We start from the raw sequence: 23,530 nt of genomic DNA, 5'->3' as shown, positions 1-23,530 counted from the left end.
GTGTGGGGTGGCATATCTGTGTATTTGAAGGGAATATGAACAGTGAGCGGTACACAGATATTCTCGAGGGACATTTACTTCCATCTGCTCACGTGTTCTATGGAAATTTTTGATTTTCCAGCAGGACAACGACCCAAAACATCGTTCAAAGCATTCACAGGCCTGGTTTCGGACCCAAAATATGACATTATTAGATTGGCCAAGCTATAGCCCTGACCTAAATCCAATAGAAAATGTTTGGGGACTTATGAAGAAAAGTGTCAATAAGAAAAATCTGACAAATATTGCTGAAATGAAAGAAGAGGTGGTCCGATATTGGGACAGCATGGACCACGACTTTTTAACTTCTTTCATCAGTAGTATGCCCCTCCGCATTGAAGCCTGCATTGCTGCCCATGGTGACTTGTGAAAATACTAACTGTTCACCTGTCTTTGAATCTGGAGTTATGTTCTGCTAATATTCACATTTAATACGTCAGTAATGAGTGGAAAATAAATAAAATAAAATCTTTAAATTCTCAATAATTTCTGGTTGTACTGTACTTCTTATGTTATTCTTTGCAAAGTTGGTAGGTCACAGATAGTCCAGCTTCACACTTGGCTCCTCCCACATGGGTACAACGTGTGAAGCCCATTTCTGGTGGCCCCCGTGATGTTGCTGGAATATTGCTCACACCAGTCAGTCAGTCAGTCTCAGTCAGACTCACCAAGACTGCTCAACTAGACTGCTACTATGTTCTGTTATTACTTTCTTTACAAACTGTATGTAGGTCACTAGACATTCTTGTATATGATGGCAGATGGTTAGGTTTTTATTAAAGAGACAGTAAATTTATTTTTTAAATCTGTCTTTAACACCCTGTTAATAATGACTGCTGTGAAACAGTATCAGCTGTATATTGTTAATAAATAAAAGGTTATCATTGCTTGTTTCATTGCTTACTGCACTTTGTATATCATATCAGAGCAGATAATAATTATAACAATTTCATACACAATACCTATTGACTGATATCAGGCAGTGATACTGTTGATAACTTATCTAGGACACCAAGGTCTGTGCATGGTGTATGTGGACTTGGGTCATAAATAAGTTTACAAACAGCGCTCTCAACTGACAAATTTGAAACCATTATCTTTGTAATACTTAAATCTTGATTCAAAGACTGAGGTCCTGAAGTAGCAGAGGAAGCCTTACTCAACAGGATACTTCACTGGCAGTTGTGAGCGAGCAGTCCCAGTTCTCAGACAGAACAATGACTTGCCTGAAGTAGATGATGTCGGAGTTGCAACCGGTTCAAGACAGAATGTGAATGAGAGAACTTGTTTGGTTATTATTCTTCGAGGAAGTTAAGTCAGAAGAGCCAACTGCCACCATGTTCAAGGGAAACTGTTTGAGAGAAAGTTTTATTTTTGTACTATTTGTCTTGAGTGTTCATGGTGTTTTCCATTCCTGTGTGGACGTGAAACAGAACACAAGGAACACATCTGATGGGGAATACATCCTTTATCTGCAATACAATACTGGAGTTTCACTTTACTGTGCAGGTGAGATATACACTGTATAGGTGAGTGATATGCTGTGCAAATGGGATAAATAATGTGTGTAGGTGAGTTATATATTGTTCATGTGAGTTATGTATTTTATAGATGAGTTATTGACTTGAAGGTGAGTTATTTACTGTGCATGTGAATTATAAACTGCAGGTGACTTATGAATTATACGGGCGGTCACAGGGGTAGCCAAGTGGTTAAAGCGTTCGCTTGTCAAGCTGAAGACCCGGGTTCGATTCCCCACATGGGTGCAATGTGTGAAGCCCATTTCTGGTGTCCCCCGCCGTGATATTGCTGAAATATTGCTAAAAGTGGATGGAAACTAAACTCACTCACTGTAAATTATACAGGTGTGTTATGGACTATGAATACATAGTGCCATTTATAAAGTGGTTAGATGTAACACATGTTATATTTGGGATTACACTTTCTTTGTAAATTACAGATTCAGGTACTTTTGTTGGGTTGAGTCCCATCAGGGACAGTGTTATACTGTTCAGTTGAGTTAGTTTCATCAATGCTCCATGAATCCTGGCTTGTGGACACAAAATTCTACATGGAGACCCATTAATACTGACTGCACAGTGTACATTGAGACCCCATTAATACTGACTGCACAGTGTACATTGAGACCCTAGTAATCCTGACTGTACAGTGTACATTGAGACCCTATTAATCCTGACTGTACAGTGTACATTGAGACCCCATTAGTCCTGAGTGTACACTGAGACCCCATTAGTCTTGACTGTACAGTTTACATTGAGACCCCATTAGTCCTGACTGTACAGTGTACACTGAGACCCCATTAGTCCTGACTGTACAGTGTACACTGAGACCCCATTAGTCCTGACTGTACAGTGTACACTGAGACCCCATTAGTCCTGACTGTACAGTATACACTGAGACCCCATTAGTCCTGACTGTACAGTGTACACTGAGACCCCATTAGTCCTGACTGTACAGTATACACTGAGACCCCATTAATCCTGACTGTACAGTATACACTGAGACTCTAGAAATCCTGACTGTACAGTGTACACTGAGACCCCATTAGTCCTGACTGTACAGTATACACTGAGACCCCATTAATCCTGACTGTACAGTATACACTGAGACTCTAGAAATCCTGACTGTACAGTGTACACTGAGACCCCATTAGTCCTGACTGTACAGTGTACACTGAGACCCTAGTAATCCTGACTGTACAGTGTACATTGAGACCCCATTAGTCCTCTGTGTACAGTGTACACTGAGACCCCATTAGTCCTGACTGTACAGTGTACTCTGAGACCCTAGTAATCCTGACTGTACAGTGTACACTGAGACCCCATTAGTCCGGACTGTACAGTATACACTGAGACCCTATTAATACGGACTGTACAGTGTACACTGAGACCCCATTAGTCCTGACTGTACAGTGTACATGGAGACCCCATTAGTCCTGATTGTACAGTGTACAGTGAGACCCCATTAGTCCTGACTGTACAGTGTACACTGAGACCCCATTAGTCCGGATTGTACAGTGTACATTGAGACCCCATTAGTCCTGACTGTACAGTGTACACTGAGACTCCATTAGTCCGGACTATACAGTGTACATTGAGACTCCATTTCTAGACAGACCCTCCGACAGCTCGCCTAGTATTTTTGCAGATGCACAGTCACGGGCTTGGGGTTGCAAAGGACGAATGGAGTCGTAGACTTGTCTAGGCCGTTTTCGTATTCCAACCGCTTTTCGTGGAATTCGTGGTATGGAAAGCAGGGCGCACGCCCGGACGAAAAAAACCAAAAACAAACGCATGGTTCGTATGCCCTACTAAAATATTTTTTTCCAAATAGGCTGCATTCCACACATCGACGTCTCTACTCCATATAGTGGGGATCCCTGGGTTTGGGCGTGGAAACTGGTTTGGGCGTTTCTGTCTTCTCGTTGACCGGTTGACCGGCGTGCCAGACTGTGTGCATTGAACCATTGTCACAAAAGGTGACTCGAGATAGATCGAAAGTAGCTATACCCGGTAGAACATTGCCAACCATCCAGGACTTCTACCACCGCCTGGGGAAGATCGAGACTCATGCGAGGGAAACCACGAATATGTTGGTCGACATCTTGTCTAGGCTGGACATCGATGACGAGGAAGATTCCAAACTCCTCCGCGAGGAAATGGAGAAGGAACAAGAAGAAGCGACCAATTTCGATATCCAGAAGGTGGGGCAGATGGTGGAATCGACCCAAAGATGGGTCTACATTTCGCTAGTTGACGTTTTTCTCTGGAAGGTCGTCCACAAGACCTGGAAGCACAGCACACCGTCTAGCACGCCAGCCCATATACTGGTCAACGAGAAGACAGAACACCCAAATCAGTTTCCACGCCCAAACCCAGGGATCCCCACTATATGGAGTAGAGACGTCGATGTGTGGAATGCAGCCTATTTGGAAAAAAGTATTTTAGTAGGGCATACGAAACCGTCTACGGAAATGTACGCCGACATACAACGTCACCTCCACCTCTACGACACCAGTGATTATCCACCAGATCACTTCCTCCATCACACCACCAACAAGAAAGTGCTCGGCAAAATGAAAGACGAATGTGCGGGCACCCCCATCGCCGAGTACGTCGGTTTGAGACCCAAAATGTACTGCGTACAGAAAGCTGTATACATTGGGGTTGTTCAGTAGTATCTGTTTTGTACTTTGAGTTTCAGTATTTATATATGCAAATGTTGACCATTGTTACTACTTTAATATTCTATTTATAATATCTGGTCATTATTGCTCACAATGATCAAGAGTGTCCTTCAAGGCATAAACAGCCTTGACCTTCAATACCTGACATAATTGCCAATAAGCTGTGCGAGACCTGTAATAGATCTACAAGCAGCATCACACCAAACACACGTGAATCAGCCTAATTAATTGTCAGGCAAGGTCGCATCTTACTGTATACAGAGTGTCAAGGCCATGTAGATAATGTGTGGTGTAGGTGTGGATAGTGACATCCCCACGGATACCGGTGATAACAGCATCCCATGGCTGCAGTCAGCACTGGGATATCATGCGTGTTTTACTCAGTATCTTCAGAAACCATTGCTATCACCACAGTATCTTGTGCTAGTAATCGGCCACGCTGGGCCTCTTTCCATTAATAAGTTACTTTACACATTTTTCAACAAAAAGAAAGGTCAACAGTTGAAATGAACGAAAAATGAAGATCTGATTTATAAGTGATATGTTAATACAATCTTTGCTCAAGTGAGTGACAGTGATGAAGAAAATGTTTTGTTTTGCAAATAAAAAATTAAAAGTTACTTACTTTTGTATGATGTCTCACCATGATGACAGCTTCAGGTCAAGGGTTACCTTCTAGGTTGTCCTCCCTTGAAGTGTTTATTATTAATTATACCACTAGGGTGTGTTATGTCCATTGTTCTGGCAGGTTGATTTTCTGTGTATCAACCTTCTATCTGCACGTGCAAGGGTTGTTTTCTTGGATGTCCTCCCTTGAAGTGTTTATTATTAATGTAAGGTCAAGGGTTGCTTTCTTGGATGTCCTCCCTTGAAGTGTTTATTATTAATGTAAGGTCAAGGGTTGCTTTCTTGGATGTCCTCCCTTGAAGTGTTTATTATTAATGTAAGGTCAAGGGTTGCTTTCTTGGATGTTCTCCCTTGAAGTGTTTATTATTAATTACAGGTCAAGGGTTGCTTTCTAGGTTGTCCTCCCTTGAATTGTTTATTATTAATGTAAGGTCAAGGGTTGCTTTCTTGGATGTCCTCCCTTGAAGTGTTTATTATTAATTACAGGTCAAGGGTTGCTTTCTAGGTTGTCCTCCCTTGAATTGTTTATTATTAATGAAAGGTCAAGGGTTGCTTTCTTGGATGTTCTCCCTTGAAGTGTTTATTATTAATGAAAGGTCAAGGGTTGCTTTCTAGGTTGTCCTCCCTTGAATTGTTTATTATTAATGAAAGGTCAAGGGTTGCTTTCTTGGATGTTCTCCCTTGAAGTGTTTATTATTAATTACAGGTCAAGGGTTGCTTTCTAGGTTGTCCTCCCTTGAATTGTTTATTATTAATGAAAGGTCAAGGGTTGCTTTCTAGGTTGTCCTCCCTTGAATTGTTTATTATTAATGAAAGGTCAAGGGTTGCTTTCTTGGATGTTCTCCCTTGAAGTGTTTATTATTAATTACAGGTCAAGGGTTGCTTTCTAGGTTGTCCTCCCTTGAATTGTTTATTATTAATGAAAGGTCAAGGGTTGCTTTCTAGGTTGTCCTCCCTTGAATTGTTTATTATTAATGAAAGGTCAAGGGTTGCTTTCTTGGATGTTCTCCCCTTGAAGTGTTCATCATTAATGAAAGGTGAAGGGTTTTCTTGGATGTCCTCCCTTGAATTGTTTATTATTAATTACAGGTCAAGGGTTGCTTTCTTGGATGTCCTCCCTTTGTTCATCATTAATGACTTGGAAGGTCAAGGGTTGCTTTCTTGGATGTCCTCCCCTTGAAGTGTTCATCATTAATGACAGGTCAAGGGTTTTCTAGGATGTCCTCCCTTGAAGTGTTTATCATTAATGACAGGTCAAGGGTTGTTTTCTTGGATGTCCTCCCCTTGAAGTGTTCATCATTAATGAAAGGTCAAGGGTTGCTTTCTTGGATGTCCTCCCTTGAATTGTTTGTTATTAATGAAAGGTCAAGGGTTGCTTGCTTGGATGTCCTACCTTAATGTGTTTATTATTAATGACAGGTCAAGGGTGTCTTGCAATGTTGTCCTGGTTTGGAATGCTTTTAAATAAGGATACTTCAGTCATACAGAAAGAACATAGTGATTCTCATTGTGTCAAAACATTCTTGTTACAAATATTCTGTAGTGATCTGCCTCTTCTGTAATATCAATATTTACAATATCAGATATGTTCGATCCCTCTGTGATGTACAGTATATAAACTTATAAACCGACAGTGACGTCACTCTATTGTTTTTAGGGGACACTTTTTCTCATAATATCCCTCAAATCGCTTCCTCGGGCACTTATCTAAATAACGTCCCTCTGTCCCAGGCAATTATCTTAATAATGTCCCTGTGCCCGGGGATTTTCTGAGGAATAGCCCTTGACTGAATTATTACTTGTTTTGAAGATTGATACGACTTTGTCTTGCCATCACTGAATGCAATCTCATAATATGACATTATTGACAATTTACAACATGTAGTGCCAACACCCGGTTTCGAACCCTCAACCCTTCACTTACTAGCTTGGTGGTTTTATCCACTATAGTTTGGCATGAAATGCATGTGGACCCGTTTTTTTGTAAATATCTCTTCATCCAATGACCCAATCGATCTCAAACTGTGCAAGTGGATGTTTTGTCAGACAACCTAATCACATTGTAAATCACTGATTTTATGCATTTGTATTAAAGAATCTGTCTATGTAACTGTCAACAAAATAAACAGCAAAATGCAAACTGCTTGCAGAGGGAGGGAGCCAATGACCTGTAACAGCGGCAGTGTTGGGTCATAAAGGTAAATGCACATGCAGTTCATGATAGTTACCTGTGCACTGCACAGTGATAGACCGTTTGGATCATTCACATTGACTACTTCTAGCTGTCATCACGAAAGCTTATTCAGATGATGCTAAACGTTTAATTAGAAATGTGTTGAATTTTTTTAAAAAGAAAGCAAACGTAGCAAACCGATTTATAAGGTGTCGGATTACATGAAACGTACAACTTTTGCTCTTGGCATGAAAAAGAACATCGTGCTAAAAATTGTGAAAAATAAACCAACAACCAATAAACAAAACCTTGTACAAGAAGGTAGGCATCCAAAGTTAGATTCTTTTGACATCAGGGTCATCAGAGATGTCATTCGCCGGCTATTTGCTAGAAATGAACACCTCTTCATACCTGTCACGTGCATAGCTGACCTACATTGACAAACGTTGACCTTTATGACCCAACACTGCCGCTGTTACAGGTCATTGGCTCCCTCCCAGTTTGCATTCTGCTGTATATTTTGTTGACAGTTACATAGACAGATTCTTTAATACAAATGCATAAAATCGGTGATTTACAATGTGATTAGGTTGTCTGACAAAACATCCACTTGCACAGTTTGAGATCGATTGGGTCTTTGGATGAAGAGATATTTACAAAAAAACGGGTCCACATGCATTTCATGCCAAACTATTGGCTACGACGGATCGTTGTGAAGAATGAGATTGTTTGTCGGCATGAACCGTGTGTTCCTTGCAAGATGGCACGTGCAGGGCACAGGTAGAGCGTGCAGAGCACGTGCATTGCGAGGCGTCAGCTGCCAGTCTCATCCCAGTTGATTTCAACAGTAAATACCAAATATTGAAATTATATCAAAAGTATATCTTCGGTCGGTTTATAAGTTGGATATAATATGATCCGTGGGCATTATTGAAAAGTAAGCCCTCTTCCCTTGCGAAATGCCCGCGGGCCATATTACTTTTCAATAATGCCCGCATGTCATGTTATATCCTACACATCATAACTAGCTATGCTATCTTTCAACAAGGTTTTACTGTCTGTCTGATTCAGGTATGAACACTAACTCCCCGAAAGAGTATCTCACACTCAAGGCAGGGAGAAGCAACAACTCCGCAGTATACTCTAAAGATAAAGGTAAGTGGTTTGTTAAATAATGTCTGTCATCTTTAGAACAGGATTTACCTGGTCCGGTGGGGAAACAATCAGAATAACATCCTTATGACCACTTCTCTATATCAGACAGGGTAACCTTTGGTCACAAACATAAACCACCAGTCTGCCTACTTGAAGACAGTGTCCATTCACCCACCTACCAAACAATACAAAACTAGATCCTAAATGTCTTGTGTAGCATCTGTCCCATGTTTGTGTAGCATCTGTCGGATCTTACCTATGTTTGTGTAAAATCTGTAGGATAATAATAATAATAATAATAATTGCATTTATATAGAGCATCATTCACTAATAAATGCTCTGTGCGCTTAAGATGGAAATTGACACTTGAAAAGAAATGTTTTGAGGCCAGTCTTAAAAGATGTTAGTGACTCGCTGGTTTTGAGTTCAAGCGGTAGCGCGTTCCACTTCATTGCTGCATTGAAAGCGAACGACCTTTTGCCAAAGTTGGTTTTGATGTTAGGCACTGTCACTAGCATTTGGTTTTGTGATCTCAGTGAGCGTGAGGGCTGATACAGGGGCAGTAACTCTGCGAGGTAGTCAGGGGCCATTCCGTTGAGACACTTATGCGTCATTACAATAGTTTTGTAGTCAATTCTTCCGGTGATTGGTAGCCAGTGTAAATCATTTAGAATTGGAGTAATGTGATCGAAGACTTTAGACTTTGTAATGATTCTTGCAGCAGTGTTTTGGAGGGCTTGAAGGCGGCGTAGCTGATCTTTGTTGGCGTTGGTGAGGAGGCTGTTGCAGTAATCTACTCGGGACATGACCAGAGATAGGACAAGTTTTGAAGTAGCATCAGCACTCAGATAGTTGCGGAGTCTTCCAATGTTCCTGAGATGCATATGGGCGTGCTAATGATGTTGGAGATCTGCTTGTCCATTTTCAGACTTTCATCGAGAATAACCCTAGATTCTTGACCTTCGGGGTTGGAGTTATGGCAGTATTCCCTATTTGGAGAGATGGCTTGTCAAGTTTGGAAAGTGTTGTTTTCGACCCAATAAGCAGGAATTCTGTTTTACTTTCATTAAGTTTCAGTAGGTTTTAGTCATCCATGTCTGAATGTCATTGCAGGAATCAGAAAGGGTGTCCAACGATGGCAGGGCTTCTGTGGTAGGAATGAAGAATAGATTTGATTGTCATCTGCATATTGATGTTGGTTGACTTTGTGCTTGTCTGCTATTCTTCCCAGTGGTGTAGTGTACACAGAGAACAGCACTGGTCCTAGCACGGAACCTTGTGGGACGCCACTCCTGAGATCTGTGGGACATGATGTTTTGCTCTCAATCTTAACCACTTGAGATCGATCTGATAGGTAAGATTGGAACCATGAAAGAGCAGTACCCTGACTTTCAGGTCACTTTCCATTCTTGACAACAACATGTGATGGTCAATAGTGTCGAAGGCTGCCGAAAGATCTAGAAGAACCAGTGCTGATACATTTCCTTTGTCTGCTTCTGTTAGAATGTCATTGGTGACTTTTATGAGTGCTGTTTCAGTGGAATGGTTTGGTCGATATGCAGATTGATGTTTGTCAAGCAGCTTGTGTTTCTTCAGATGTTCAGAGAGAGGGTACAAACAGCCTTCTCTAACACCTTCGAGACGAACGGAAGATTAGATACAGGTCTGTAGTTGTTCAGAGTATTATTGTCCAGGTTACTTTTCTTCAGAAGGGTCTCACCAGAGCTTGTTTAAAAGTTTTAGGGAACTCGCATGATGATATTGAGAGATTGATGATGTTGGTTATTGGAAGTACTAAAACCTCCAGGCATGATTTCACAAATTGAGTTGGTATAGGATCGAGGCTCACAACTCTTGTCTGGCAGAAGCTTAATGTTCTTTTCGATTTCATCGGTTGAGAAAGGTTGTATTTCATCAAAATAGCCGAGGTAGCTGAAGTTGACTCGTCACACTGGTCACCTGGAGTGGATGTGTTGTCATCTAGCGTTGAAGCCGAAGTTACTAGCTTGCTGTGAATTCTCTCGATCTTCTCTCTGAAGTATTGTGCAAAGTTAGCAGCAGCTTCTTGAGGAGATTGGTCCTCGGGCAGATTGGTATCACTGGATTTGTTACACAGTTTGGAGACGAGTCGATGGAGCTGTTTAGAGTTGGCCTCTGCATCCAGCACCTTAGTGTTAAGGTACTTTCGGTCTTAACCTGTCTGATGGAACAATTCACCTTGTTCCTCTGTGAAAGCGATACATCTGGCGGTGTATTTCCAAGCCTGTTCTTTGCCATTGCTTTTCTAGCTTCCTCCTGTTGGTTTTCCAGTTTTATATCGTCTGTGTACCATGGTGAGCTTGGTTTCACAGATATAATCTTAGTTCTAAGAGGCGTGTTTGTCTAGAAGCTCTGATAGAACTCTGTTGTATAGATCTGCAAGTTCTGTGGCAGTCTTCGGTTTCACCTTGTAGAGAGGAGAGTTCCCAATATTTGTTTTAAGCTTGTCAATGTCCATATTGCGAAAGTTTCGACATGTTTTCGTTATTTTTCTGTCTTGTTGGTCTTTCCTTGTTGAAAAGAAACACACAGGAAGTGGTCTGACATTTGTAGGTCTTCAACAGTCACTTTTGAATAAGTTCTTTGTTTGTGTCTCTGACGATTACCCAGTCTAGAATATGTCCACATTTGTGGGTTGGCTGGCACAATTTGGACAAGTCCAATTGAGTCCAGGAATGTGACAATTTTTTTTTCTCTGTCAGGTTTTAATGGGTCATCGAAATGGATATTCATGTCACCGAGAATGGTAATTTCACCTGTTTTGCTGCTCTGAAGTTGAACAAAATTTTCAAAGTCATCTTGAAATTTGGAGGCTGAAAGTTTATTTTTAGCTGACGGTGGGGGTCTGTACACACAGATGATATGCAGGTTATTGCTCTGTTCCAAAACCGTTTCCAGAAATTGAAAGCGGAATGTTCATCATCTGTGGGTTCACTTTTAACTTTATGTGTGATTTGTAGACTACTGTGATTCCTCCGCCCATGTGATCAGATTGCCTAGGTTTGTTGATTAAAGTGTAGCCAGTTGGTGTTAATTCTGCTTTGATGACGTCATCACCCTTATCCCTTATCCAAGATTCTGTGATATAAAGAATGTCTAAATCTCTATCATGTAAAAAGTCACAGATATCAGTTGTTTTATTTCGAGCACTCCTTGCATTCCAAACACACACTGTCAGGAAACTTTCTTTTGAATTAGTGACGGATTTAGTTTGAGGTATTTTGTGAATTGACTTCCCTGCTGGCTTGCCTCTCCTTGTCTTGTGTCTGTGTTTCCTTGTAATCAGCTGATTAACAAACACATTGAATTCTTCAATCCCAGGTTTGATTACACAACTTGTGTTGAGACAATGGGACCCAATCTCACAAAGCTATCTCTTGAGTAGACAAGCGATGAGGTGGGGTAGCTGTTAAAACCAGTCTTTTGTTCTCTGTGACTGGGCATTGTTATTGTCACTGTCAGCTTACATGCACTCACTGAAGTTAGTCCACTGTTTACATATAATTGAAGCAAATAAATCCAAATGAATATCATGATTCTTGTTCTTCAATCTTCATAAAAGTCATATTGAATTGTTCACTATGATGAGGTAGGCTTCCATGCCAAATCCTGTACATTTAGGTGTAGTATAAACTGGTAAGATTGTCAAAAGTGTCAGGAGCTGTTTGAGCGTGCTGCCTCCTCGGGCGCTGCTATAAGGCTGTGTAGGATCTAACGTATGTTTGTGTAGGATCTGATGTATGTTTGTGTTACTAGGATCTGACGTATGTGTAGCATCTGAAGGTTCTGACATATGTTTGTGTAGGGTCTGACTATGTTTGTGTAGGATCTGACATATGTGTAACATTTGTAGCATCTGACGTTTGTTTGTGTAGGATTTGACGTATTTTTGTGTAGGATCTGATGTATGTTTGTGTTACTAGGATCTGACGTATGTGTAGCATCTGTAGGACCTGACCTATGTTTGTGTAGGATCTGACGTATGTTTGTGTAGGATCTGTAGGATCTGATGTATGTTTGTGTAGGATCTGACGTATGTGTAGCATCTGTAGGACCTGACCTATGTTTGTGTAGGATCTGACGTATGTTTGTGTAGGATCTGTAGGATCTGATGTATGTTTGTGTAGGATCTGACGTATGTTTGTGTAGGATCTGACGTATGTTTGTGTAGGATCTGACGTATGTTTGTGTAGGATCTGACGTATGTTTGTGTAGGATCTGTAGGATCTGATGTATGTTTGTGTAGGATCTGATGTATGTTTGTGTGGGATCTGTAGGATCTGATGTATGTTTGTGTGGGATCTGTAGGATCTGATGTATGTTTGTGTAGGATCTGTAGGATCTGATGTATGTTTGTGTAGGATCTGATGTATGTTTGTGTAGGATCTGACCTATGTTTGTGTAGGATCTGACGTATGTTTGTGTAGGATCTGATGTATGTTTGTGTAGGATCTGACGTATGTTTGTGTAGGATCTGACGTATGTTTGTGTAGGATCTGTAGGATCTGACGTATGTTTGTGTAGGATCTGTAGGATCTGATGTATGTTTGTGTAGGATCTGACCTATGTTTGTGTAGGATCTGATGTATGTTTGTGTGGGATCTGTAGGATCTGATGTATGTTTGTGTAGGATCTGACCTATGTTTGTGTAGGATCTGATGTATGTTTGTGTAGGATCTGTAGGATCTGATGTATGTTTGTGTAGGATCTGTAGGATCTGATGTATGTTTGTGTAGGATCTGATGTATGTTTGTGTAGGATCTGATGTATGTTTGTGTAGGATCTGATGTATGTTTGTATAGGATCTGATGTATGTTTGTGTAGGATCTGATGTATGTTTGTGTAGGATCTGATGTATGTTTGTGTAGGATCTGATGTATGTTTGTGTAGGTTTGTGTAGGATCTGGATCTATGTGTTTGTGTAGGATCTGACGGATATATGTTTGTGTAGGATCTGATGTATGTTTGTGTAGGATCTGTAGGATCTGATGTATGTTTGTGTAGGATCTGTAGCGTATGTTTGTGTAGGATCTGATCTGATGTATGTTTGTGTAGGATCTGATGTATGTTTGTGTAGGATCTGTAGGATCTGATGTATGTTTGTGTAGGATCTGTAGGATCTGATGTATGTTTGTGTAGGATCTGACCTATGTTTGTGTAGGATCTGATGTATGTTTGTGTAGGATCTGATGTATGTTTGTGTAGGATCTGATGTATGTTTGATGTATGTTTGTGTAGGATCTGTAGGATCTGATGTATGTTTGTGTAGGATCTGATGTATGTTTGTGTAGGATCTGATGTATGTTTGTGTAGGATCTGATGTATGTTTGTGTAGGATCTGTAGGATCTGATGTATGTTTGTGTAGGATCTGATGTATGTTTGTGTAGGATCTGACCTATGTTTGTGTAGGATCTGATGTATGTTTGTGTAGGATCTGTAGGATCTGATGTATGTTTGTGTAGGATCTGTAGGATCTGATGTATGTTTGTGTAGGATCTGATGTATGTTTGTGTAGGATCTGATGTATGTTTGTGTAGGATCTGATGTATGTTTGTGTAGGATCTGATGTATGTTTGTGTAGGATCTGATGTATGTTTGTGTAGGATCTGATGTATGTTTGTGTAGGATGTAACGTATGTTTGTGTAGGATCTGTAGGATATAACGTATGTTTGTGTAGGATCTGACAGCTGCGGAAGCATGTCCCCAGCACAGGTGTACAGCCAGTGGGGGAGGACAGAGTTCACCAAGATCAGGCTGCATGTCGACACCTTTAGTGTAGACATCACAGACTATAAATTCACCAAACAAATCGGACCAAATCAAATATGGTAAGTATATTTGGAAAACTTTAATTTTTCCTTATCCTGACTCATGCTTATTTGCTTGTCTTCTTCTTCTTTGCGAACACAGTGGAACACTTGTATCTCCCAATTGAAGTTCCCTTCAATGTAAAATCACTAATTAGTACTCACCACGAAGTTATCTTTCCCCTCGCAAGCGCGGGAACGAGGGCGCCACCTCCCACCATGTGCCTCACTCTCTCCTTCTTCGCCCAGTGAGCTGGACGTGAGAGCGCCTGTGTCTCCCTACACACTATATCCTTTATTTATATTTAGTTTGGTACCTCTTATATTCATCTATAGAGGTGTAACTAGTATCCTTATTCAACATGCATTGATAATTATTCGTGTTTCTGCTGCTTTATTCACGGTTCGCCGTGTTTGCTCAGCAGTTTGCGTTAATGAAAATCTGCACTGTTTGTAAATTACGTTACTCTGCTACCGATCCGCATTTAATATGCCCTAGTTGAATAACTCCATGCTCTATTGTTTCATGCTGCAAATTATGTATTAATTTGTCTAATTCTGCCTTTGATAAATATTTATATTCCGTCTTGAGACGGGCGGCAGATGGATCTCGGAAACAATCTCCAGTCATGGCTAATAGATCAGAGTCAGATATACCCTGTCAACTGTTGGCGGACGACCCTCTACCGTCTGGTGTTCCGCCTGAGTTACCTTCGGGGGATAAGCGTGGGACGCAGTCCGCTATATCCAAGAAGCGACCTGCATCCCAGGACGTTCCATCATCACAGTCTAAGACTAGAAGAGCTTCCACGTCGTCTCAACGTACGCTCCGAACCCCCAGGTCTACAGCTTCATCAAAAGGGAAATCCACGAAGGCTACTAAAAACTTTGCTTCTGACATTCTACCTGTTTCAGAATTGTGTTTATATGATGATGACATTCCGATTATCATTCCAGATGTACGTCATAAGAAGCGACCAGTATCGGCTACCGTCACTTCAGCGCAGATCAACACGCAACCAGAGATGCCTACGCTGACGCCTGAGATTATAACTGAGGGTCCCGTCACTATCACAGAGAGGACACCCTCAACGCCAGCGCAGACCGTCCCAGACGACCTGGTTAAGCAAATCATGATGTTGATGGAAGACCGATACGGTTTACAGAGGCCTCAGAGCCCAACCCATAATAAGTCATACAGGGCCCCAGAGCCTGCCTTGACTTCGCGTAGGGCCCTAGAGCCCACAAACACGCCTCCACGAAGGGCAACCCAGCCCGTAGCGAAGCCTTCGCGAAGAACGTCCCAGGCCGCCTCCACGAAGGATCCAGAGCCTCACCAGTTGCGAAGGGCTTCGCGGAGGAGGAGTGCTTTACCGTCCTTACACCCTGTAGAACACAGAGGTCGTTCGCGAAGCAGGCTCCCATTTAATGATTCGGACTCTGACTCGATACCTTCCCGAAGGCCTTCACGAAGGTTAAGTGGCTCCAAGTCATCTTCACCCACAAGATCTAGAAGGGATTCATCGAGAGCTTCACGAAGCCACCAGCGTTCGCCGAGGAAGTCTCCTCCAAGGTCTCCCTATACTACCCACTCGTCAGTCCGTTCACCACAATCTTCTCAAATTCGATCTTCTTACAGATCTAGGACTCCACCTCACTCTATTATATGTGATCCCTCGTCAGAAGAGGAAGAAGGTATCGTATCCTCAGATGCAGAAATTAGATACTGGATGGTGAATGGATTAGAACTTGCTTCCCCGTCTAAGAACGAGAACTCAGCTCATACTTATTTGATGAAGGAAGATGATGCGGACACTATCACCTTACCTCCTATTGACCCGATAGCAGCGGTTCCAGCTAATCTGGATACAGCCTTTACCAAATCTCTGAAATTTCAATCAACACATTTCGGTTTTCAATGCCAAGAAATTTGCAGGTCACAATATGGACTCCTTTTCAAGGCCCAAGAGATTGATGACAACTTTAAGTTAATCAGTGATGCCAAGTCCAGAAATTACAGAATAGACGATCGCAAACTAGCCCAGTTGGATACCATTTCTAGGAGAATGTTTTTTGGATTGAATAGATCTAGAACTGTCAATGAAACTCTCATCACCAAGTTCAAAGATTGTACAGAGGAGGAAGATAGAATTATCTACTAGGCTCTACTCATGCAGAAAAGAGACCATCAGTTCCTCACAGATCACTTGTCAGAGCTTACTGAAGCTACTACCATGGCTCGTCGTCAGGGTCTACTAGCCTCCTGCAATTGGGATAATCAATTTACGGAATCACTCTACGCTGCCCCATGGTCATCGCCCTTACTATTTGGTGGTAACATAGACAAGGTCTCCAAAGAGGTGTCTAAGGACTCTAGAGAGGTGCTTATGATCAAATCCATGGATACGTTAGCGAATGTCATTAAGCAATCATCCTTGAGATACTCTGGCAAGTCTAAATTCTCTGGACTACAGAAAGCACGGGACAAGAAATTGGCTACAGCAAAAGGTCCCAGGGAATCTTTTCGTTGCCCATACAGCAATTTCAGAGGAGGATCAGCAAGAGGCAGATCATCCAGAGGTTCCCGCGGATTTAGACCATGAAATTCAGGTTCGGAACGACTGGAGTCTTCCACCCCCAGCCGTTCCAGTACAACCTTCTCAAGTGGGTGGACGCCTTCAGCTGCACTGGGAAAACTGGGGACTACTACAAGATCCTTATGTATCCAACATCCTACAGCACGGATATCAAATACAACTTAAGGCCACACCTCCGTTAACAGTCATCCCTCCAAGGTTTGACTTTCAACCGGCACAACTACCTATGTTAAGAGAAACAGTAGCTACTCTGCTAAGCAAACAGGCCTTAGAAGTTCTGGATCAGCGAAACATCGTACCAGGTTTCTACTTCCCAGTTTTCCTAGTGCCCAAGAAAAATTCCAAGGAAAAGTTTCGTCTCATATACAACATGTGCATCTTCAACAAAGACTATCTAAGCAAACCGCCAGCGTTTCGCATGATACACTTACCGCAACTTCGGCACTTAATTCATCCCAAAGATTACATGGCCAGCATAGATTTGCAAGATGCATATCTACACATTCCGATTCATCCCAATTCACGGAAATATCTAAGATTTATCCTAGACGGGAAACACTACCAATGGAAAGTACTTCCCTTCGGAATCTCATCCGCCCCTTGGGTATTCACAAGAGTGGCCGAAACCTATTGTCGCATACCTACATCGTCAAGGTCTTCGCAGCACATTTTACCTAGACGACGGGATACAAGTGGATCCAGATCCACAGCGTCTCAGACTACAGCTGAACTTTATAATCAAGTTACTAACACAACTAGGATGGTTAGTAAATCTACTCAAGTCGGACCTAGAATCAGCGCCAAGATCTGCATTTTCTAGGTATACGATTTCTAACAGCCCAGAATCGTATAGTAGTCCCGGAGGACAGATGGATCAAGATCCAACAGTTAATCCCACAAGCCTTACTCTCTCCGCTACCACTACGACAGTGGCAGATCCTATTGGGACTACTCATCAGCCCAAGACTTGACAGTCAGAGGCAGGCTTCAATTACGTCCGTTACAAGTCCTCATCAATGCGCATCTCGAGGACCCTCTACCGTTCAGTCTACCAGATCACGTCAAACCTCATCTACTCTGGTGGACCAAGAGATTGAATGTTTGCGTGGCGTCTCCTTATTAGAGCGAATCGGAAACACATCTCTCACGTAGGCAGCGTCACTACAAGGTTGGGGAGCCCACCTGCGCCTACAAGACAGCGTCAGGCCTATGGAGCAATCAAGAGAGCAAATGTCACATAAATCTGCTAGAGATGCAAGCAGTCATAAGCGCCATAAGTCACTGGAGCAACCTACTACAGAGCGGCTCAGTTGATGATTGACACAGACAATTCGACAGTGGCGTTTTATGTGAACAAACAAGGCTCAACAAGGTCACCGAACCTACTGTCCCTATGTTTCTGATTATTCGATCTAATCGACAATCTAAACATACATGTCAGAGCTTGCCACATTCCAGGAGCAAAGAATGTATTAGCAGACGCTCTCTCTCGGCCACACCTACCGTCGCCGACAGAATGGATGCTCCACACAGAGATATTCACTCAAATAATCATGGAAATAGGATCTCCACTAGTAGACCAATTAGCCACTTTCGATTCAACAAACAACTGACAACCTTCAGTATCGCCAGTTGCAGACCCACTAGCATGGGCAGCGGACGCACTAAGCATATATCGTGGGAGGGACTCAGCGGCGTACGCTTTCCGCCACCAGCTTTAATCCCACAAGTCTTACGGAAAATCAGTCAAGCGCAGAGCCTCAATCTGATTTTGGTGGCCCTACTGGCTGGCCGCGAGCGTGGTTTCAAATCTTATTCAAGAAATCGGACAACCAATTCTACAACTTCCAGAGCGCTCGAATCTATTGATACACCCGCGACACCAAACAAGTGCATGGAAAACCAGAAGTATTCCAACTTCACGCGTATGGATTGTATCAAGGCATGTCTGAATAAGAGAGGTTATTCAGCCAGGCGGCAAAAGCAGTCAGCTTGCACTGCGTAACTCAACTTCATAACTTATCGATGACAAATGAAACAGTTTTGTCAATTATGCTGCAAAGAAAGGATTTACAGCCAGATATGCTACTCATCCTCAAGTGGCGGACTACTTATGTTATCTACGACAAACTAAGAATCTAAAAGGCTCAACTTTGTCCACTTATCTTGCAGCATTAAGCTCTGTCATAACTATGAGAACGGGCTTCAAGTTAACAAAGACCCCAGAGTTACTCGCTTTGCTACGAGCATTCCGATTGGAGGATCACAATCGGAAGTTTCACACTCCAGCTTGGGATTTAAATATAGTGCTCCAAAACCTCACAAGTGAGGCTTATGAACCGTTAGAATCTACATCGTTTGAATCACTGACCCAGAAAACTTTGTTCCTGTTAGCACTAGCTACGGCTGCCAGGATGTCGGAGATTCACACTTTGGATTACGAGAGAACACGCTTTGATGATATTCATAACATCGTACATCTGGGACTACGCTGGGATTTTATAGCTAAGAACCAATTGCCAGGTCAACCAGACAGATTATTCCACGTCCCAGCTCTCTCATCCTTTTTTGGACCTCATGATACGATGGATCTATCACTATGCCCAGTAAGAGCACTGAAAATATATCTCCACCGATCCAAACAGAGGAGAGGAAAATTCAAGAGATTATTTATCCCTCTACCTACAGCTCGCATGAGACGGAAGTCTCGCGTACTACTATCTCAATTTGGATCAGAACTGTCATACTACGTGCCTACAAGGCTGCAGGACTCGACCCTCCAAGAGCATCTAATCCTCATGAAATTAGAGAGCTAGCATCAACACTTGCTCTACACGGCAACTGCTCTTTGAATACCATAATGGAGGTTTTTTTCTGGAGATCCGATATGGTGTTTGTCAACCACTATCTGAGAGATATTATCACCAAGGACGTCTCAGGTATCCACCATTTCGGTCCCATGGTCCTCGCTCAACAGTTGACAGTTCCTCGGAGAAGATAAGTCAATCTTACAGATTTATACTTATCTGATATCAGTACTAAATAGCTACATGCTATATATATATTTTGCTTAAGTTCAGTCTATTATCTTAAGCTCAGTACTATGGTTATTATATCATACAATATATTAGCTAACAACTCAAGAAGTTTTGCTATTATATTTAGCTTAAGTTTTATCATATCTTAAGCTCAGTAACGTGGTCACATTTTATATACATATTAGCTAACAAACTCTACAGAGTTTTTGCTATTATATAGCTTAAGTTAAATTATATCTTAAGCACAGTACTATACTCATATAGCTTAAGTTTATGCATATCTTAAGCTTAGTACTTTGGTTACTTCATAAAAGTATATTAACTATAAACTCAAAGGAGTTTATGCTATCACATTAACAACTTAAGTCTACTAGTCTTAAGCTTTGTATTAATGTTGTATATACTTTATCATAATAAGTATATTGTAATAGTTATATTGTAATAACCCATATATGGCAGCTGATAAGTTAGCAGCAGGAATTCATCAGTTCAGTGCCTTTATGAAGTTCCCATAGGGTTATTACAGTCATTACAATTCAAATCACTAATTATCCAAATCCAAAGTATTATATATTCCCACCTCCATAGCCGTCGGATTCTACAAGCAAATAAGCATGAGTCAGGATAAGGAAAAATATGTAATTTTCTGAGTAAAATTGATATTTTATACTTATCCTGAATCATGAGGTAAGCCCTCCCGTCCTCCCCACACTTTAAATTCACCTGTAAATTCAAGTGTTGGGCTCGCTACAAAAGGAGAGAGTGAGGCACATGGTGGGAGGTGGCGCCCTCGTTCCCGAGCTTGCGAGGGGAAAGATAACTCATGGTGAGTACTAATTAGTGATTTTACATTGAAGGGAACTTCAATTGGGAGATACAAGTGTTCCACTGTGTTCGCAAAGAAGAAGAAGACAAGCAAATAAGCATGAGTCAGGATAAGTATAAAATATCAATTTTACTCAGAAAATTACATAATTCTGTTAAAGTGTGACATGCATGAGTTTGAATTACTCTAACATTTTAGTGGCATGCTATGATGTAAATGGTGTGAGGGTTCCATCGTTCATCACTCACTCACTCTTGCAGTTATGGATGTGCTGGGGACAGCTTCTCTAGTTCCTTCAACTGTACACCACATGGAAACTTCAAGATTGACTTGTCTGACACACCATTTGTTGTGAGTCCAGACGTCCAGTGGACCTGGACTGGACAGTACAGCAAGCCCGGTCCCGTCCAGGGACAAGCCTTCATTGCCAACTACAGTAAGTACCACACACATGGAATAAGTTCCTGTAAGGTTCGACTTTTATCACCTGTGACTTAATCCTGGAAATGTATTAAGACATTGATTGACTGTAATGAAAATTAACTTATAATTAAGGTTCAAGAAGTAATAAATACATTGTTATTTGGATACAGTAAACTGGAAAAAAACACACGCCGAATTGATGGATATAATGAACCGTTGTTTGGTACCTACCACTTACTGAATATTTTAATGAATATTTTTGCAATGAACTATGGTTACAAAGAACTAAAACTCCCTTTGAACTCATTGTAGCTGCCAGAACTGTATTTGGCCATACTGAATTCATTCCTTATGTTTGTTTCATATTTTCCAGCTTACATTGGATGCTTCATAGATGCGCATGTCCGTCTGCTGCCATCAGCATTCATAAGATCGTCCACCTTGACACCTGATGTCTGCGTCAGTCACTGCAAACAGCACAGCTACCGGTATGCTGGAGTCGAGGTGAGTGGATCTGATGTATCTTTGTCCACTGTGTGCTTGGGCACATGCAGAGATCAGGTCAGTTGATGGACTCATGGACAGGGTTCTGGTCAGTGGTGGGACTCATGACCGGGCTCAGGTCTGTGGTGGGACTCATGACAGAGCTCAGGTCTATGGTGGGACTCATGACAGGGCTCAGGTCTGTGGTGGGACTCATGACAGGGCTCAGGTTTGTGGTGGACTCATGACCGGGCTCAGGTCTGTGGTGGGACTCATGACCGGGCTCAGGTCTGTGGTGGGACTCATGACAGGGCTCAGGTCTGTGGTGGGACTCATGACAGGGCTCAGGTCTGTGGTGGGACTCATGACAGGGCTCAGGTCTGTGGTGGGACTCATGGCAGGGCTCAGGTCTGTGGTGGGACTCATGACAGGGCTCAAGTCTGTGGTGGGACTCATGACAGGGCTCAGGTTTGTGGTGGGACTCATGGCAGGGCTCAGGTCTGTGGTGGGACTCATGGCAGGGCTCAAGTCTGTGGTGGGACTCATGACAGGGCTCAGGTCTGTGGTGGGACTCATGGCAGGGCTCACCTCTGTGGTAGGACTCAAGACAGGGCTCAAGTCTAGGGTTGGACTCATGACAGGGCTCAGGTCTGTGGTGGGACTCATGACAGGGCTCAGGTCTGTGGTGGGACTCATGGCAGGGCTCACCTCTGTGGTAGGACTCATGACAGGGCTCAAGTCTAGGGTTGGACTCATGACAGGGTTCTGGTCAGTGGTGGGACTCATGACCGGGCTCAGGTCTGTGGTGGGACTCATGACAGAGCTCAGGTCTATGGTGGGACTCATGACAGGGCTCAGGTCTGTGGTGGGACTCATGACAGGGCTCAGGTTTGTGGTGGACTCATGACCGGGCTCAGGTCTGTGGTGGGACTCATGACAGGGCTCAGGTCTGTGGTGGGACTCATGACAGGGCTCAGGTCTGTGGTGGGACTCATGACAGGGCTCAGGTCTGTGGTGGGACTCATGACAGGGCTCAGGTCTGTGGTGGGACTCATGGCAGGGCTCAGGTCTGTGGTGGGACTCATGACAGGGCTCAAGTCTGTCGTGGGACTCATGACAGGGCTCAGGTTTGTGGTGGGACTCATGGCAGGGCTCAAGTCTGTGGTGGGACTCATGACAGGGCTCAGGTCTGTGGTGGGACTCATGGCAGGGCTCACCTCTGTGGTAGGACTCATGACAGGGCTCAAGTCTAGGGTTGGACTCATGACAGGGCTCAGGTCTGTGGTGGGACTCATGGCAGGGCTCAGGTCTGTGGTGGGACTCGTGCAAGGGCTCATATCTCTGGTGGGACTCATGGCAGGGCTCACCTCTGTGGTAGGACTCATGACAGGGCTCAAGTCTAGGGTTGGACTCATGACAGGGCTCAGGTCTGTGGTGGGACTCATGGCAGGGCTCAGGTCTGTGGTGGGACTCGTGCAAGGGCTCATATCTCTGGTGGGACTCATGACAGGGTTCTGGTCAGTGGTGGGACTCATGACCGGGCTCAGGTCTGTGGTGGGACTCATGACAGAGCTCAGGTCTATGGTGGGACTCATGACAGGGCTCAGGTCTGTGGTGGGACTCATGACAGGGCTCAGGTTTGTGGTGGACTCATGACTGTGGAGGGGCTCAGGTCTGTGGTGGGACTCATGACAGGGCTCAGGTCTGTGGTGGGACTCATGACAGGGCTCAGGTCTGTGGTGGGACTCATGACAGGGCTCAGGTCTGTGGTGGGACTCATGACAGGGCTCAGGTCTGTGGTGGGACTCATGGCAGGGCTCAGGTCTGTGGTGGGACTCATGACAGGGCTCAAGTCTGTGGTGGGACTCATGACAGGGCTCAGGTCTGTGGTGGGACTCATGGCAGGGCTCAGGTCTGTGGTGGGACTCATGACAGGGCTCAGGTCTGTGGTGGGACTCATGGCAGGGCTCACCTCTGTGGTAGGACTCATGACAGGGCTCAAGTCTAGGGTTGGACTCATGACAGGGCTCAGGTCTGTGGTGGGACTCATGGCAGGGCTCAGGTCTGTGGTGGGACTCGTGCAAGGGCTCATATCTCTGGTGGGACTCATGACA

The 23,530-nt window shown here is 43.2% G+C and overlaps 1 protein-coding gene across 1 annotated transcript in view; it reads left to right on the top strand.

The window, feature by feature from the left end:
• Positions 1-1,050: 1,050 nt before the first annotated feature.
• Positions 1,051-23,530, top strand: part of LOC124283352 — a 78,867-nt gene continuing 56,387 nt past the window's right edge. The window contains exons 1-5 of the mRNA XM_046719392.1: positions 1,051-1,548; positions 8,118-8,201; positions 13,920-14,070; positions 20,771-20,946; positions 21,307-21,437. Of these exons, the coding sequence (XP_046575348.1) occupies positions 1,314-1,548; positions 8,118-8,201; positions 13,920-14,070; positions 20,771-20,946; positions 21,307-21,437 (777 nt within the window). The 5' untranslated portion in view covers positions 1,051-1,313. The remainder of the gene's footprint in view (positions 1,549-8,117; positions 8,202-13,919; positions 14,071-20,770; positions 20,947-21,306; positions 21,438-23,530) is intronic.

The sequence above is a fragment of the Haliotis rubra genome, unplaced genomic scaffold (assembly GCF_003918875.1).
Source record: "Haliotis rubra isolate DU_JTF1 unplaced genomic scaffold, ASM391887v1 Scf313, whole genome shotgun sequence".
Taxonomy (NCBI): Eukaryota; Metazoa; Mollusca; class Gastropoda; order Lepetellida; family Haliotidae; genus Haliotis; species Haliotis rubra.
This window is presented reverse-complemented; position numbering and strand designations above follow the sequence as displayed.